General features: G+C 47.9%; 1 protein-coding gene across 2 annotated transcripts in view; it reads left to right on the top strand.

Annotated features, from left to right (window-relative positions):
- The first annotated feature begins 1,078 nt into the window (after positions 1-1,078).
- PTH1R (parathyroid hormone 1 receptor) overlaps positions 1,079-17,409 on the top strand; it is a 133,729-nt gene continuing 117,398 nt past the window's right edge. Inside the window, exon 1 of one of the 2 annotated variants that reach the window (XM_054190342.1) lies at positions 1,079-1,245. In XM_054190342.1, the coding sequence (XP_054046317.1) occupies positions 1,171-1,245 (75 nt within the window). In that variant the 5' untranslated portion in view covers positions 1,079-1,170. The remainder of the gene's footprint in view (positions 1,246-17,409) is intronic. The other variant, XM_054190343.1, reaches the window with a different exon arrangement.

Consider the following 17,409-nt stretch of genomic DNA (forward strand, 5'->3'; position numbering starts at 1 on the left):
CGGGTGCGCGAGTGGAAAAAAAAAAAAATTAAAAAAAATAAAAAAATAAAAAATGAGGATTTCAGAACATTTTCTCAGAGTCAGTGAAAAGTGGTTTTGCCGCGAGAAAAATAATAAAAAATCTAAAATAAGCTACTTAAAGGGGTGGGGGGGGATCTCTCAGCCCAACGCTTTCATGCCGTACTCAATCGGCTTTTTGAAACTGCAGATCCTTTGAGACGGAGAGGGGAGAGAGAGAAGGAAAAAAATCCCTATTTGTAACTAAAACACACTGCGACCTGGAAGGCTGGCAGAATAAACCTATTGTGGAGCTGAAACGCGCCGGGATATTCAAGCAAAAATCCCCCCCTCCCTCCCCCCCCCCGAGTACCACTGTTTGCGAAAAGGTAATTGCCGAGTGAAAATATTTCCAAGTTTTCGCTTTTTTTTTTTTTTAACTTTCGACTTGGCGATTTGTTTGCACGCCGAAAAGAGAAGACGAGTAAAAAAAAAAAAAAAAAAAAAGCCTTTTTTTTCTTTTTTTTTTTTTTTCCTTCCAAACCCCTCTGAAACCTAAAAGATAAAATTACGGGATCTAAAAATAAAGCAGTGGTTAAAAGCCTCCCCCACCCTCTCCAATCTCCCACCCCTTCCACCCCTCTCTCGCCTTCTCCCTCCCTCCCTCGCTCCCTCCCTCCCTCTCTCTCTCTCTCCCTCTTTTCTGGGTGTTTGCGTTTGACAAAGAAATTATTTGAACTTCCCACTGCCTCATAAAAAGGAAACAGAAGAGCAGTTTTTGACATATGGATGTGATTTTTTCTGCTGTGAGACAGATGCACACGGAAAACAAACAGCACCAGGGGCTGGAGCTCTGAAGGGAGCGAAGTGGCTCCGCTTCACATGGGCTCATCGGCTGCATTTCGGGAGCTGCCCAGATCCCCAGCCATGAGAAAACGAAGCAAAAGACCGGGTTTTCTTGTCATGTGCCTTTCTGGCTAAAAAAAAAAACAACCAACCAACCCAACAAACTGTGGAAACAAACAAACAATCAAACACAAATTCTGGAAAAGGGGGGGTGGGGGGGGTGGGAGGGAAAGAGAAGGAGAAATCATCTGCAAGCGGAGCGCTGGAAGACCTCTCGTCCTCCTACTTCCCTGAGCGAGCTTGGATGCTGGAAGAAGCCTCTTGGATATGGGATCATATCTGGTTTATCACAGCCTGGGTTTGATCCTCTGCTGCTCCGTACTGAGTTCAGTCTACGCTCTGGTGAGTCCCTCAATCTTTTTTTTTTTCCTTCACGTTCTTGACCGATCCGCGCGGCTGTTTCCTTGATGAGTAATGTGCTGTATCAAGGATTTAGAAAGCAGAACACTGGGGTTGATTTTCTTTTTTTTTTTTTTTTTTTTATTATTTTTCTTTTCAGCCCAATGGTTTCCTTCGCTGGCAGATAGTGTGTGCAGTTGGTCTCAAGAGTCACTGCACCAGATGAAATTAAAATGTCTGTGCTTCCCCAAGAGTTTGAATCACTTTTAAACCCCTCCAGACAGGAACGTGTGCAGTTTGACAGGGGGCTGAGGAAAGCGTTTGGGAAATAACTTAAAAGACACCTATGGGTAAAGGGCAACATTTTCTTCTTTTTTCCTCTTTTTTTCTTTTTTTTGTTTAATCCACCCCCCTTCCTCGAGACGACAAATTTAATTTTAATTTAATATGCTTAATCTGCAAATCTGCTTAATCTCGGTGAAACAGTGCCTTCCTCTTTGGGATTAAATTTGGAGAGGACCTTGGAGTGCAGAGTTTGCAGACAGTTTACGCTCAGGAGCATGGAAGTAGTATTAACCCTTTGCTTCCTGGCGCAGTTTTCACCTATTCCTGCACACACCGAGAGAAAATACCTTTACAGAGGGAGCAAAAAGGACTAAAATCTATCAAAACTGCCTTGCTGGTGGTGCTGGGGCATGGGCTGAGATCTACAGACTCCAAGTGGTCTTCAGAGCCCTTCTGCAGAAGCGAAGGGAAATGTCATCCAGAACCAGCCACCAGATATTATATATTTGACAGGTGCTTTCCTTGCTTTCTCCATCCCTGGAATCACCACCACCGCTGGCCATTTCTCAATGCCTTCTGGCATAGAAAAGAGCATGACCACCCCCTAAAGCCCTGTCTGCTTTCCAAGGGGATGGAGATGTGTTTGGAAGGCAGTGGGCTGCCCCTGACCCTGGCTCCAGCTGGGTCCTCCCTGACCCTCCAGGGACCATCACCCTGGGCCCTGTCCCCTGGATTTTGTAGCGACTGATTGGGACCTTGTGTGGGTTTGGTGGGGGGTATTTCCCTCACATGTCTGGCATCATGCTGGAAGGAAACATCTCATTAATACACGAGGAGAAACAGCTTCTCGGAAAACAATCATTCTTGCAGTCCATCCCCATCTTAGCACAACTCTAAGGACAAATAAACCTTTCAAAGCCCCCCCAAAATTGGGGAAACTGGGGGGATCGTGTGTAGATTTGCTGAGTTTTTAGTGATGGTTGAGGTTTCTCTCCTGTTCTGGGGGCAGATTTTCATCTCTGTAACAGCGAATGGCTTTGGGACCATATCGTGACCGGGCTTAGTAGGTCCTGTAGCACCTGCTACCCCCCAGCTGCACAGCACTGCCACCGCCGAGGTCAGCACCAAAATTCCTGCTAGTTGTGGTGTCTCTGTCGGTACCAGTGAAAATCGGGTTCTTGTAACAGTTGGACTGTAGTTTGACAAACTTCAGGGTCCAGAAAACACAAGCGAGGGCTGCAGAGTGCATGTCATGTCCCAATCCTGGTTCGCTCCCCTCTTCCAGTACATCCCAGTACCTCTAAAAAGTGCAGAGGACCAGACAGTGAGCCAAGCGTCAGCTGTCTCATGTTCCCAGTGGGTATTTTATTTATTATATCCCCATCAAAACAGACACTTTAAGATCACAAGCCATTTGCTGGGCAGCACGGGTAGGGGACAGGGGCTCACGGCTGGAGTGGCCGCGCGTGCCCCACGCACCGGCTTCAGGGCGAGCTGGACTTGGGTGTAAATCAGGGATAGCTCTGCCAGAATCACAGAGGGGCAAGAAAGCAGGGAAAATTGCTGCGAAGGACTAGAGGAGGAACATACCAGTGTATTCGCTCTCTTGCCTTTCCAGAAGTCTGGTCTCCTCCTGTACCGATTTAGGGTCCTGCCACTAAAACCCCCATTCTGTTTAATTAGGCCCAGGTTGAAATGCATGTTTCAGACACTTCCCTTGCTTTGCAAACCCACTATTGACAGCTGAAGGAGTTACCAGAAGGTTTGAAAAGTCATCCTAACAGTTCAGGGGTCGCGGAGATGTTGTGTGTCCCTTCCGGCATCCACTTAGTCAGAATAAGGTAGTCAACCCCATGTCATCCCACCCTACAGCAACTTGCAAGGCAGGGAACAACTTGCAGGGTGTCTAGAGCCTGATTTTTTTTGGCTGTTGTTGTTTCTTTCCCAAACTAACTTGATTTTTAGATAAACTTAACAACACTGTATGGTATTGACTGCATGTTTCAGCACAGTAATACCTCAATTGCTACACTATAAGAGGGGTCGTGTATATATTCGATATTGGGCTAAACAGGTCTGAGTGTAGTTGATGTGGTGGAGCAATAGAAGTCACCAAGCGCCTCTCTCCTAGAAGCAACAAGCAAAAATCAATGAGGGCAGCTGCAGAAGGATGGGGATGCCAGGACTTCATTTAGAGGCAGGCTGTGTGGCAGCCCTGGGGAAGTGAAAAGTGGTACCCACTCCTTCACTCGCCCGGCAGAGCAAAGCAAAGCTCCGTCATGGCCTTTGAGTCAGGAGGATTCCCGCAGACTGAGGCAGCTGATCGCTCCCAGCTTCAGGGCACAGTTCATCTGTCTGAGGGCAGAAGTTTGGAACCTTGAGAGCCGTGGCCCTAATTGCTGGGGTTTTTGCAGCCCAGTTGCTTTGCAGCTGAGAGCTGGTGATGCTGAGATCAGGAAGAGCATGATGCATCATAAATCTGAAGCTGTCACTCCCATTATTCTTTTTGTCAGCCAGCAAAGATGATACTTAAAGGCATTTTTTGAAGCAAGAGTGGAGAAGTAGGGATGGGAAATGGTTTCTTTGCTTGCCTGTGTCACCGGTACCTCATGGGGCAGGATGCTGGCAGCTGAATCACTTCTCCACAGCACGCGGGCTGCATGTCCCTGCATTAACTGTAAACCAGGGTGGGAAATTCAGCTGCGGGAGTGAGTCCTTGCAGAGTTAAAAGTGTCTGTGCAGAAATCATGGCACTTGCCATGAGCGTCCGGCCACATAAAGTCAATAGAGAGATGAGCATCCCTGTCCTGAGTTTTTGAGGGACAGCTGAGAGGGACAGAGGGACAGATGGCTGTCTTTGATGTGGACTGAAGTATTGGGTGAAGCCCTGCTCTCCTCCAACTCCCCTGGTAATCCAGAGAAATCCTCCCCAAGCATTTCCCTGGGAATATCATGATTAACACCTTCCTAAACAGTGAGGGGAGTTTCTCTTGTTGATTGAGTTCTTTGTGCCTGAAATCTGGCAGGGTGAGGGGGGAAATTTGGGTTAATTCTGCCTTTTGGTCCAAGGGCCAGGGAAGCAAGAGCCAGATAGCCCTGCAAACAGCTTCAAAAAGAAGATGTGTGCAAAAGGATCTTTAAAAGTATGGTCTGACATCAGCAGAGCATGGGGGAAGTCAAGATGTAAGCACTCTGATTTTATCCGAAAGCTGCTGCCAGAGCTCCTTGCAGAAAAACCTCCCCACGTCCTGCTCCTGGCCGAAAGCTCCACGGTATGCTCTGCTGATCCCTTCGGTTTTCACTTTGTTTCCTTCTCTTGCCAGTCTAAGCCTGGCAGCCCCCAATCCCCTTGTCGCTGGAGAACTTACTCTGAATAATAATGATGATGATAATAATAATAATAATAATAATAATAATAAGAAGAAGAAGAAGAAGAAGAAGAAGAAGAAGAAGAAGAAGGAGGAGGAGGAGGAGGAGGATGGGGAGGAGGGGAAGCCACCAGCCTTCTGCAGGGCTTTGGACCAGAATATCTTCAGTTTGGGAATGGGAGGATCCTGCCTTTCAGCAGTGCTCAATGCCTTGCAGAAGGTGCTGCACATTAGGGGGACTGTAGAATGGCAGTAGAACGGTCTCAACCCCTTCTGTTTGCTGCAGGCAGTGGTTCCCCAGCCCTGGCCCCACTCCCACAGAAATTCAAGGGGTATCATTAAGGGATTGGGAACCCTTTCTTGCAGGCATAACCCAATACGGGGACAGACTCGACCAGGTCACCTGCAGAAAGGTCCCAGGTCCTATTCCCAAGGGAGCTGCGTCCACACCAGTGTTGGTGTTAATCTCTGGTGGGAAGGTCCAGTATAAATCAGAAAGTTCCCACCAAAGTGATACTTAGGTCAGCAATTAGCCAAGACCCCAGCAAAACTGCTGGATTAAGGAGGTGCTGGTCGGTGTTTTGCTCTTTGACTTGTTTCTTTTTGTTCCCCTGATCAGACCCAAATCTGCATAGATTGGGAAAGGGGAAGGATTGGAAGTTGAATAATTTACAGGTGGAAGGGGGGAGATAATCATATTCTGCCTCAGAATACAGCCCATAATAAAAAGAATAATACTAATGAAATAAACCTATATGGAGATCTTGCAAATCCTGACTAGCTTTCTAACTTCATTAAATAAAGACAGGCTCCAAGTGCAGGGAAACAATGTCTGAAATGTTCTTTTCTCCACACATGCTTGGGAGCGTGCCCATCCCTGCCCCGTGTATTTATGAAAGATACGATTTTTGTTATTGTACTTCGGGATTAGCAGATATCCCCTGACTATAAAATACTCAACCGCAAAAATATAAAGCAAACAAGCCTCCACGTCAGGGTAATGCATGGGCTGTGATTTCATCCCCTGCAAGCTAAAAAAAGTTCAGCTGCCTGGTGGCAAGTCTGACCTGAGCAGACTGGGTTTGGGGTGAGTTCATTGCATCGGGAAGAGGAAAAGCAAGAGGGCAACTCTGCACGCAGAGGGGGTCAAGGCTGAAGGAAATGAAATCCGAGGTGTGCCTTTCAGGTCCAGACAGTTGTTGTTTGGTTTCTGGCCTCCTAGAAATAGCCCCCGAGCGGTGCTTTGAGATGACAGTGGGATTATTCCAGCTAGGGCAGTGTGTCTGCGGTCCCTGCAAGGGCCAACCCCCAACCCAGACAGCTCAAGCAGAGACAGCTGCTGGCCCTGCCACCGCCACCCTGCACTCCTGTGTCCCTTTGAAAAACGATGCTGAGAGTCTGAGAGTTGTCCCACAGCTGCGTGACTTGTATTGTCTCTTTTCCTGGGCTGGGTGTACTGATAAGGGACTCTCCGAGGGTGTAAAGATGCCGGCCGGAAGATTTCCCTCTGCTTGGGAAATGCACTGCTCAGCCCCTCGGTCAAATTCAGTTGAAATCGGTCTCTGGTTTGCAAAATTATTTGGGGCACAGATACCACACTCATCACACTGAAACCCCTAAATTGCAGCTGTTACCAGTCAGCCTCTGACCAAGTAATGTGGGGTGAGGTGGTGAAACACCTCTCCCGGCACTGAGATATAGGGCTGGGGAAATCCTACTCCCTGGAGTGGGTGGCAGAGCTATGGCTCCAGCCAAACCCTGCAGTCACTGAACTTTCATTGTGCCTAAAGACCAGGAGGAAGGAATGGCAGAGCTGGGCTACAGCTGCCTCCTACTTAAACCCTCCTGGGAACTGGTCCTTGTTGCTGCCGAGCGGCTCCATCTTCATCCCGCACCACTGGGAAAAGGCGATGAAGTCTGGCATGTGTTTAGGTACTCGCTACACTGTGCAGCTCTCCAACCCCATGACTATCGCTGGGCTCGTCTCAGCCTTTTGAGTTCTGATCCCTCCAAACTCTCTCACCCTCAGACACTGTCCGGATCAAAGGGAGAAGCCAGCAGGGATCCTCCACGCTTTTGGATGGGCTGTTTCTCTGCAAAAGGGCAAGCGTAGAGGGGTTTCTCTGTCTGCTCTGCTCTTGCTGTAAGTGCAATTTTAGCGTCTCTCAATTAGTAACTGTTACAACAACAAAACAACCCAAAGAAAATGCATTCCTTAGGGCGAGCCCTGATCAAAAGGAAGAACTCAACAGGATGAGCCTGTGTTAAAGATTAGACCATATCAAAGACTTTTTTCCCCGACATGGAGAATTTGCTTTCTCCCTGCATCCTCTCGGCTGTTATAATCTCGTTTGGCTATCTCGCCCCATAACACCTCAGACTTCAGCTGGCCTTGCAAGAGCTGCTATGCTAAAGATGATCTTTGTGTTGCACCTCTCACAACGTGGCAATAAACAAATTATTCTTGGGGCTGAAACTCAGCCAGTGGAATACCTGCTGGGTCAGCCTGAGCTTTGCTGTCCTGTGTCATGGGAAGAAAGCACCCAAACAAGTGCTTAATGTACCTGGCTTGGCATTAATCCCTTTATTTCCACTGAGGCCAGGCTGACCTTTGCCAGTGATTAGAGGGGCTCTGTGTTTTAGGGTTTTCCTTTTCCTTTGGAGGCTCAGCTTGGACTGACTTCCAGAAACCTGATTTTCAAGAAAGGAAAATTTTGGACTGGCGACATCCTCTTAACAGATTATACTTTGATCCTCCTGTAACACAAATTCCTCTGACAGCATTCAGGTGATGGTTCAGTTGTTGAAATCTTCTGCAAGGCTGGCTTGTCTTTCTGGCTACGTGTTTTTCCCTTTACCCAGCAAAGCAGAAAGTGGATTTCTCTGCCCCTTTTCCCTCTCACCCCTCTAGCATCCCAGGTTCAAGGCATTTCAGCAGCACAGGGATTGTGCTCGTCTCCTCTCTTCCTTCCTGACCGTGTGCACCTTTCCATGAGCTGATTCAACTCATTGAGCTTGTATGAAACTAAACCAAGATGGAAAAATAAAATAAATGGAGGAGAAGGTTTTTAGCTGGGTAAGGGAACGGTATCTGCACAGCAAAGTCTCGGATGAATCCCTGAGACACACAAGGGAGAGATTGGGTCACAGAGGTGGGGACAACAAGGCAGCAACTTGTGCATGTTTGCCCTGGCACCGTGCTTGTACAGTCGTATTAGGCTGGCATAAAACCCCCCAAATTCTCCATTTAACAGACCCATACCCCATCCCTGTTGTACCTCCTGCTCTTTGGCGATAAATACACATACAGCAGTGTGAGCCACGGGGTTCAATGTGAGCATAGCGTAAGCTCCGTGCCACCTCTGAATCTCCCTGTTGTGGTTTAGCCTCAACCAGCAACTAGGACCATGCAGCCACTCGCTCACTTCCCCAGTTGGGATGGGGGAGAGAATCGGAAGATTAAAACTGAGAAAAAAAAATTCCTGGATTGAGATAAAGACAGTTTGATAGGTAAAGCAAAAGCCATGCATACAAGGGAAGCAAAACAAGGAATTCATTCCCTGCTTCCCACTGCAGGCAGGTGTTCAGCCATCTCCAGGAAAGCAGGGGTCCTTCACACATAATGGTTACTTAAGAAGACAAACGCCATAACTCTGAGCATCCTCCCGCTTCCTTCTTCTTCCCCCGGCTTTAAACACTAAGCATGACAACATACGACGTGGAATATCCCTTTGGTTCATTGGGATCAGCTGTCCTGTCTGCGTCTCCTCCCAACTTTTTGTGCCCCTCCAGCCTACTCGCTGGTGGGGCTTTGTGAGGAGCAGAAAAGGCCTTGACTGCTTAAAAACAGCCAAAAACATTAGTGTGCTACTAACACTATTCTCATCCCAAATCCAAAACATAGCATTACACTAGGTGTTAGCAAGAAAGCCAACTCCATCCCAACCATGACACCCCTCCACCAATACCACCTGATCATTAGCACAATTCTTGGTAGTCTTTGTCTGAGCAGGTGGGTCCTGCAGAGAGTGCCAGGTGGTGGTGTAGGATAACATAGGCCAAGGGTATATGGGACAAGAGGAAATGGTCTCAAGTTGCACCAGGGGAGGTTTAAATTGGATGTTAGAAAAAAATTTTACACTGAAATGGTTATTAAACATTGGAACAGGCTGCACAGGGAAGTGGCTGAGGCACCATCCCTGGAGGTATCTAAAAGATGGGTAGACATAGTGCTTAGAGATATGGTTTAGTGATGGTTTTTGTTAGAGTTAGGTTGATGGTTGGACTCGATAATCTGAAAGGTCCCTGCCAACCTAGGTGATTCTGTGATTCTATGATTCTATTGGATATGACTGCACTCTTGTTATTTTGGGGGAAAAATAAGTTCAGGCTTGTAGACATGTGTGCTGTGCCACTTGGCTTCAGGGCCAGAGGACAAGACGCAGCCCTTGTATTTAGCAGTACAGACATAAACAGGGACTTCCAAGACTCAGAAGTGGCCTGGATAAGCTGAGATACAATACAGTTAGTACCTACTTACCTGCTTTCTGGGCTGTCACTTGCCAAGACAGTGAAATGGTCAAGCAAAACTATTACCCCTATGTCCAGGTCGAGGAAGGTGTTGAGCCAGGCAGGATTAAGCAACACAGCCAGCCTGCCCTGGCCCACCTCTCTGACCCCAGCAAAGTGCAGAACAAATGAACCTTCACAGTCCAAAGGTGTTTGGTGTCTTTGAGTCTTTCCACCGTAACGACCTCGAGTATCAACCGTCTGTCAGATAAGGGCAGCTCATAGAAAGGAGACGTGGCCTCTCAAAAAAGACCCCCTCCTAGATCAGTGTCTGAGGCAAGGGCTGAAGACAGGAGTTGCTGTCTCAGCACGCAAGACAGGCTGGTTATCTCGTTTTTCACATGGCTGCCCCGTTGCTAATAAGGGTTCCTCGATGTTATCTTTACTTCAGTCTCCCTTCCCATCTCTTCAAACATTTCAGTGGATTTATCTACTTGGTCTTGCCACACTGAGAGCAAGCAGCAGCCTCAAATTGCATCTCTAAAGACAGGTTTGGAAGTCACTGGGTGTCCTTAGAAAACCTTCTCTTCCCTTTACTGAACTTTGGCTTGGGACCTAAATGTTTTTTTTCTGTATGTTTTAACAGGAAAGTGAGTGGTATGCAAAAGCTCATGCCTGCTGCCGGTTAAGGGATGAGGTACTTTGTAAGAAGCAGCAGATGGTAGGGAACTACCACCCCTTGGGCATGTAGCAGAGGACAAATGATCAATTAACTGAGACTCACTGGGGCTTTGGGGGAATCTGGTGCTGTTTAGGACTACTAGTAATCATCATCTTATTGCCTTAATTTATTCACCTGTGATTAAATATCACCAATATGACTCAATGTTGAAAATATTTACTCATATTTTATGCCTTGAGGACTCAAGGGATTGCAGTATCCCAGGAGAGCCCTGGGCCCATCCCATACACCGACCACAGGAATGGTGCTGGTAGCAGACAAGGAGTGGGATATTTCTTAGGTCAGAAGGAAAAGGAAGGGTTCGGAAGCTGGAAGTACCCTGGCCCTTCTCCTCCCAGGAGGAGAGCAGAAACTTTCCTCCTGGAGCATCGTTTGAACATGATTTTGTTCACAATTTCCTGCACTGTGCTGTTAGGGGAACATCTCCCCAGCGTGATGACAGCCAGCTCTGTCATTTTTGGCCTTTCTTACACAAGGCTAGGGAGAAAGAAACCAACATTTTTCACCAACCTGGAACATGGGGCTGCATTCAGACCACTCCCTGTAGGCACATGGAAGCCCACCAGAAGACAAGGCTGACTCTGGCCCACGGACAGGCTCACTTGCACCCAGACCATGTTACTGCCATTTCCCTTCCCAATAAAATGGTCTCTAATCCACTTTATTCAGTGACACAGAGACTGCTCAGTTGTAGGAAACCTTAGGCTGACCTGCAGAGTAATTAATCCATTGATTTTGTGAATTAAAACACTTTAGGCAATGCCTGATCTCCCCCAGGAGTAAATAGCCAGTAGCCTCTCTTGTTTTGCAAAGATACAAACCAAATTCCAAAATCCAGTGAAGCCACTGTACTGATTTCCATGAACTTTACATGCTATTTCCATCTATCCCACTTTTATTGCCTCAACCCCTGCCTTGCCTCAATGTTACCTTGACTTTCTTCTTGACTCCTGCATCCCAAACCACTTTCAGACATTGAGCAATCAGAGATGAAGTAGCTTTGAGACACCGGCTATGGAGAGTGATTGCAAGGAAATGATCTGTTTCTCCTGGCTGCACTCAAAGAGTAAGATCGATAAAGCAACATTACGTAGCGTATCTATTTCGTGGTTAGCAATTTCACTCAGCTCAGTAAAAATATAGAAAAAAAACTATTAAAATCAACGTGGCAGAGAGCTGCCAAGAGGTGGGACTGCTAAGAGTCAACCAACTTATAGAGCTTCAAAAGCCAGAATTTCTGGCTTGTCAAGAGCCATCAGTTTATGAAGCCTTTTAACCTCTCAGAGTTGATATCCCTGAAGTTTTCTCTGGGCTTTTGTTTTCTTCCAGTGCCCTCGAGGTTATGCTGACTGAATTGCTTGCTCTAAAATGGCCTCTTCAGTAAGGAGAGGAGACCAGGAGATGAGATTTAGCTCTCCCATTGACTTTCTGTGTGCTTTCAGGCACTTCTTGCTCTGTGTGTGCAGCAAAGGCAGAGAGGACTTGTGGGGAGCGAAGGTGGACTTTGTGCATTTGGAAACATGGCTGATTTTTGTTGTTCTTCCCAGAAAAGGATAAAAGAGAGAGATAGCTAGCTCTATAGGCACTGAGGTGGAAATGTTTTCCCAGTCTAAATAGCCATGGTTACTAAAACACACACCAGTAGGTGGTCAGAGGGTCTGATGCACTGTCTCTAATGCAGACGTGGCTTATTTTCACTAAATTACCAGAACTCTTTACCCAGGCTAGCCACTGGCTGGGGACAAAGCAGGACAGGGCTGATTTCCCCTGTTTGGCTTTAGATGTCAGCAATGGGTGGTCGTGCATGTCAGAGCTGCCCCGTATCCTCAAGGCACCCGCTCAGCCACAGAGCATCCCACCACGGATCATCTGTGACTTCACCCCACAGAACCTGGGTGGGCCTTGAGGTCTTATTTCCTCAGCTGACAAAGACGTGGGGTTTGGTATGAAACCATCAAGGACGTGTGTATATACAAGTGAGCATGAGGGTACAACTGTACAGCTCTGACTCATGCCATAGCATTGTTAAACAGTCTCGGAGCATCCCACCATATGATCCCACTGCAGAGTACCAGTTTCATTTCCAATTCATTTCCCTCCATGACTGGTGTTTCTCTGTCAGCCTTTCACCACCACAATGAAGCATGTTTGTTGTTGGTTTTCTTTTTTGTTTCATTCCTGGGATCAGATTTTCTCTGTGATTTGCCTTAACCTCATCATAGAAACCACAAAGCTCAAGGGGCCAGAGCCTTCTGCTGGCGTAAATCAGTGGTGTTCCTGTGGAGTGCACAAGGGCCAAGAGAATCTCATCTGATGTCAATCAGTGTCACTGCAGGGAAAGAAGGAGAGAGCCAGAGTGTAAATTGAAGAAGCCCAACTGGCATATGCTGGTCCTGGTCTCCTGGCCCTGGGTTGCATCTGGATGGGAAGGGAGAAGATTCTGCAAATTGAGAGATCTGGGTCAGATGACAAGTCCCCAGTTTCCAGATGCTTCTCCAAACCATGTTCGGCCATGCTTCAGTAGCTTCCTTTGTGGCTGGCTGCCTTGTGCAATGAATGCCTTCTTGAAAACATTTAAATATGAGCAACCGGGGAGGGAGACCTGAAAGGGTGGGGTGTTGCTCTTGTTTCTGGCTATGGTGATGGTGGGGAAGGATGATAAGCATGCTGGCAGGCTGGATTTTTCAAACCACAGGACAGAGCTGAATTCACTGTGGATTTGGGTCCATTCTTAAAGGATGCCAAATCATGATGTCTGAATTTAAGAGATTTGAGCAAATTTAGCCCCAGTGTTTAAAGCAGACTGTGCAGTAGAAGATTGCTTTTTCTTCTGTCCTACACAAATTTTTATACTGATTTTGCCCTTGCATCCTTTCGTGTCATTGACAATGTCAGTGTGATCAACAAACTGAGCTTTAAGTGCCTTTTGCAAATATTTTGTAGGACTGGAAGTAGGAAATCGGGCCATTCAAAGTCACAGCTACTGTGTACTCCTAATTTACTCTGTTATCAGCAAAGGATGACTCAGGTTTATGACGGAGCAGGGGGAGGGGAGCACACTTCAGCTGGTGAAAATGGAACAGTCAGTCCATGTTTTGCACCCAGGTAAGGATCCAGCCCTGGTTCTGTGCCAACAAATCAGAACACAAAGAGGATCTCTGTAGGGGTCAGTGCCAGCATGTGTTTGGCTGACCTGACTCAGCACTTCCTGGGGTGATAAGGGCTCTGAGTTCCCCAGATAAGCAGAACAATGGCCAAGCCAAAGGGTGAACTGACTGCCATCCCATGAACTGAGCTGGGTGAAGGAGAGACCTGAGGTGGAGCAGGAGCAGAGAGTCCAGGTGGACCCCTGCATCCTTCTATTTGCCAGTTTTCCTGTTTCTGCTGACACGGAGGTGAATCGTCCATCCCTCCTCTAATTGCAAAGCAGCCAAATTTCCTGCAGAATAGTTACCAGCATTGTTGATGGGCTGAAGTGCTTTCCCATGATCCTCAATGCTATTCTACTGCCAGCACACTGCCTGGACTGTCTTTAGCTCTCACCAGCTTGCTCTACACCAAATAATGTTTCGGCACTTTTCAGGTGTACTGTGGACTGTAGGAGGTCCTTTGTATGAAGCCATACTGCTTTGGGAAAAAGATATTCATAGAATCATGGAATGGTTTTGGTTGGAAAGGACCTTCAAGATCATCTAGTTCCAACTCCCCTGACATGGGCAAGGACACCTCCCACTAGACCAGGTTGCTCCAAGCCCCATCCAGCCTGGCCTTGAACACCTCCAGGGAGGGGGCAGCCACAGCTTCTCTGGACAACCTGTTCCGGTGCCTCACCACCCTTGTACTGTAGATGTACGGACATGGGCATGGTCAAAGGAGACAGAGAACAGAACCCAGCTGATTTATTTTCTTGCACAGGATTAGGTGATGCTTGTGGCCCCATGGGCAGGGACCCACATTGCAGCAGGTCCCACTCCATGGCTGCATGTTTGGATCCCTGCTACAGCCACATCCAAGGCATCAACAGACATAAAACAAGGCTCTGTTGGGACTCCCACCACCAGCCACCACCCAGTACTGCTGGAGTGTGGGGATACCTCTATCCCAACAGCAAGGTGCATGGATGCCCCATTGCAACATGCTCCAGGGTTGATTTGCCCTCTTGCAATGGCTTGCAGCCTGTGCTTTTCTCTCTGGCGACCTTCCTCCTCCCTCCCCTCCATGTCCTGCTGAGGCATGCCCAGCCACCGCAGCTTTTCCCCCTACCGTGTCTTCCCCCGTGGCTCTGAAGCCATGGCTGCCCTCAGCTCCAGGTAAGCAGCATGTCAAGCCCCCCAGTGTCCCCCCTCCATAACCAGCAAAAGGAGGAGACGGAGGGGGATGCTGGAGCTGACTGGCTGGAGCTGGGAGGACGTCATGCCCCAGAGCTGCCTGCACCACACTGAGAGCTTAATGTGCCGTAATCACAGAGCTGGCCTTGTTGTAACGGCACCCCGACCAAGCACAGCTCCCGGCCGCCGCTGGCAGCTCCCGCGCTCCCTGCCCGCAGTTGCTGCCGGGTGGTTTTTTTGGAACGGATCCCCCCCTCCTCCAGCAAATGGAGAGGGGTCTTCAGGGAGGCGGGAGAGAACAGGGAGTGGGGTGGTGTCCCATCTCGGCCACCGATGGTGCCGACCCTATCGGGTTGTGAATCAGGACATTAATCAGTGTTATGGGGCTTGGGACGGGGTCAGATACCTGTGGTTTGAGGCATGCTGGCAGGGCTCAGCATCACCGGAGTCATAATACCACACACTGCTCATGAAAGAGTGGAGCTGCGACGTTCCAGGAGGCATGGTGCCGGGAGAGACAGGGGGACGGGCTCAGGAGGCGGCTGCTGTTGGGGGCGGGAAAGGAAAGGAGAAGGGAAGAAAGAAAAGAAAAGAAAAGAAAAGAAAAGAAAAGAAAAGAAAAGAAAAGAAAAGAAAAGAAAAGAAAAGAAAAGAAAAGAAAAGAAAAGAAAAGAAAAGAAAAGAAAAGAAAAGAAAAGAAAAGAAAAGAAAAGAAAAAGAAAGAAAGAAAGAAAGAAAGAAAGAAAGAAAGAAAGAAAGAAAGAAAGAAAGAAAGAAAGAAAGAAAGAAAGAAAGAAAGAAAGAAAGAAAGAAAGAAAGAAAGAAAGAAAGAAAGAAGAAAGGAAGAAAGAAACCCTCTCCAGGGGCTTTCTGGCTGCTCTGCCTGCAGGAGTATGACAGGAGAGGGCTGCCTGCTTTATAACCCGCCTGCTGAACCTTTGTCTTGCCTCTTGCATCGTCAGTGCAGGGACTTTGCTGCTTATCCCTTCCCATGAGTGTTGGCAAGAAACTGGGGAGAGGAGAGCATGGAAATTAATTGCACCATCCAGGCAGGAGAAGTAGCAGAAGAGTGTGGGAAGGCAGGGCCCTAAAGGCTGTGCCAGGAGCTTGGGAGAGAAATAAATGGGATTCCTATTCCTGGGAAGAGGGGACCGGAGGAGACAGGGCCCCTTCATTGTCCTTGTGATTGAGGCTGCTTTGCTTTCCAAGGCAGCATGAAACAGGCTCTCAGCTGCGTCTGGCTTTTACATGATATTAGGTGTTATAAAGTCTAAGGAAAGCTGTCAGGGGTTTAGGTTTGGGTCCACTCAGGCATTTTGCAGAACTTTCCATGCTGGTTTCTCCCTGCTCATGGCAGGACACCATAGCTGAGCTGACAGGATGGGAGAAGATCGGGGATCTGCTATGGCAAGTCACATAAAGACAGAGGGGTACCAGCCAGGGTGCAGCCACATCTAGGGACTGCCCTCGGAGAAGCATGCTGTGGTCCCTTGTCTCAGAGCTCCCATCGACCCCTCCATCCTCCCAGTCCCTAACAACACAAGCAGGAGATTGGCCCATCCGTGTCCAGCACAAGGGCATCCCAGGGTGGGAAAGGGACCGTAACACCACAGTGCAAATGCACAAGGCAGGAGGAGTGGGGAAAGTGAGGAAAGAGAAGGGTCTGTGTTTGCAATCAAGACCTGAGCATGCTGTGAGGGATTCGTGGAGACACCTTGGCTATGTGAAGTTGTTGTGTTTCCTTTTATCTGTGCTGCCTGGAGGGAGGCAGGAGTCCCCATAGCAAGCATATGGTTGACCATGACACTGTCAGACTTGCTTGGGAGTCAGATGAGATGGATCTCACCTGCTTTTGGAGGCCACTCCAAAAGACAACTTCTCCCTCTCCAAGGGAGGGGGGTAACTCAGTTTTCCTCCATAGGCAGCAGACATCCAGCAAGGAGAGAGATGTTAGAGCAGGCACCTAAAGGGGAGCAGATAAGACACCATGACATCACCATGAGCTCATGATACCATGGATATCTGCAGTGAGGAAAGCTGAAGCCCTCAAGAGACTCTGTGTCTGTCTACCAGGTCCCATGAGTGCAGACTGACACAAGCTGCTTCTGCCTGTGGTCTAGGCAGCCGTCAGCCACCTCTAAACAGGAGGTGCTAGGCCATGCTACAAGGCAAAGCCCAGGCCTGTCGGCTTAGCATTGCATCTTTCTCCTCCTTTTTTCTGTTCTTTACCTGGTTTTGTAGTTTTATTATTACATCTTTTAACCACAGTGGGCTTTAGGCTATCCTCCCTGTTTAAGACAATAATGTTGCATTTATGGACTCGTGGTTAGTGGCATCAGCAGGATGTTCTCAAAGGCTTCCCAGTTTCCATGAACACTGCCTGCTCTGAATTTATTTTGCCAGTTGATGCCAACAATTGACTTTGTAAGTTTTCCCCTCTGCAATGTAGAAAAAAAACCTCTTCAGTTTCTGAAGTACAATGGAGATCGCTTTCTCTTTCTAATGAAAGAAGGTTGCAGGTAGCACCCAATGCTGCAGTGCAGGAAACGCTGCCTTAGCAACCCATTTGGATGGTTAGAGGTGGAAAATGCTCCCAAAATTATGACAGTTGCTTAAAATACCAAGAGCTTTTCAAAAAGGGGGAGTTTTTATTTCTCTTCCTTTTTCTCCCCTTATTCTGGCACTCTGGAGTTAATCATCTCCAGCTTCTTTCTGCTGCATGGCAGGTAAATGCTTGCTTTTATTTTAAATGTGAGCTGTGTGTCCCCCAACAGATGACTCCAGGAGCTAAGGCTCAAAGAAAACTAGTCTTTAAAAACAGCAGATAAAGGAGTGAGAACTCGTAGTCCTGATGAGTGGCTGGCTACTCTTGTACTTAAAGGGTAGGGGAAAATGAGTAAGAAAATACTATTATCTCTTTCCTGTGTGTCCTTCA

The sequence above is a fragment of the Rissa tridactyla genome, chromosome 2 (assembly GCF_028500815.1).
Source record: "Rissa tridactyla isolate bRisTri1 chromosome 2, bRisTri1.patW.cur.20221130, whole genome shotgun sequence".
Classification (NCBI taxonomy): Eukaryota; Metazoa; Chordata; class Aves; order Charadriiformes; family Laridae; genus Rissa; species Rissa tridactyla.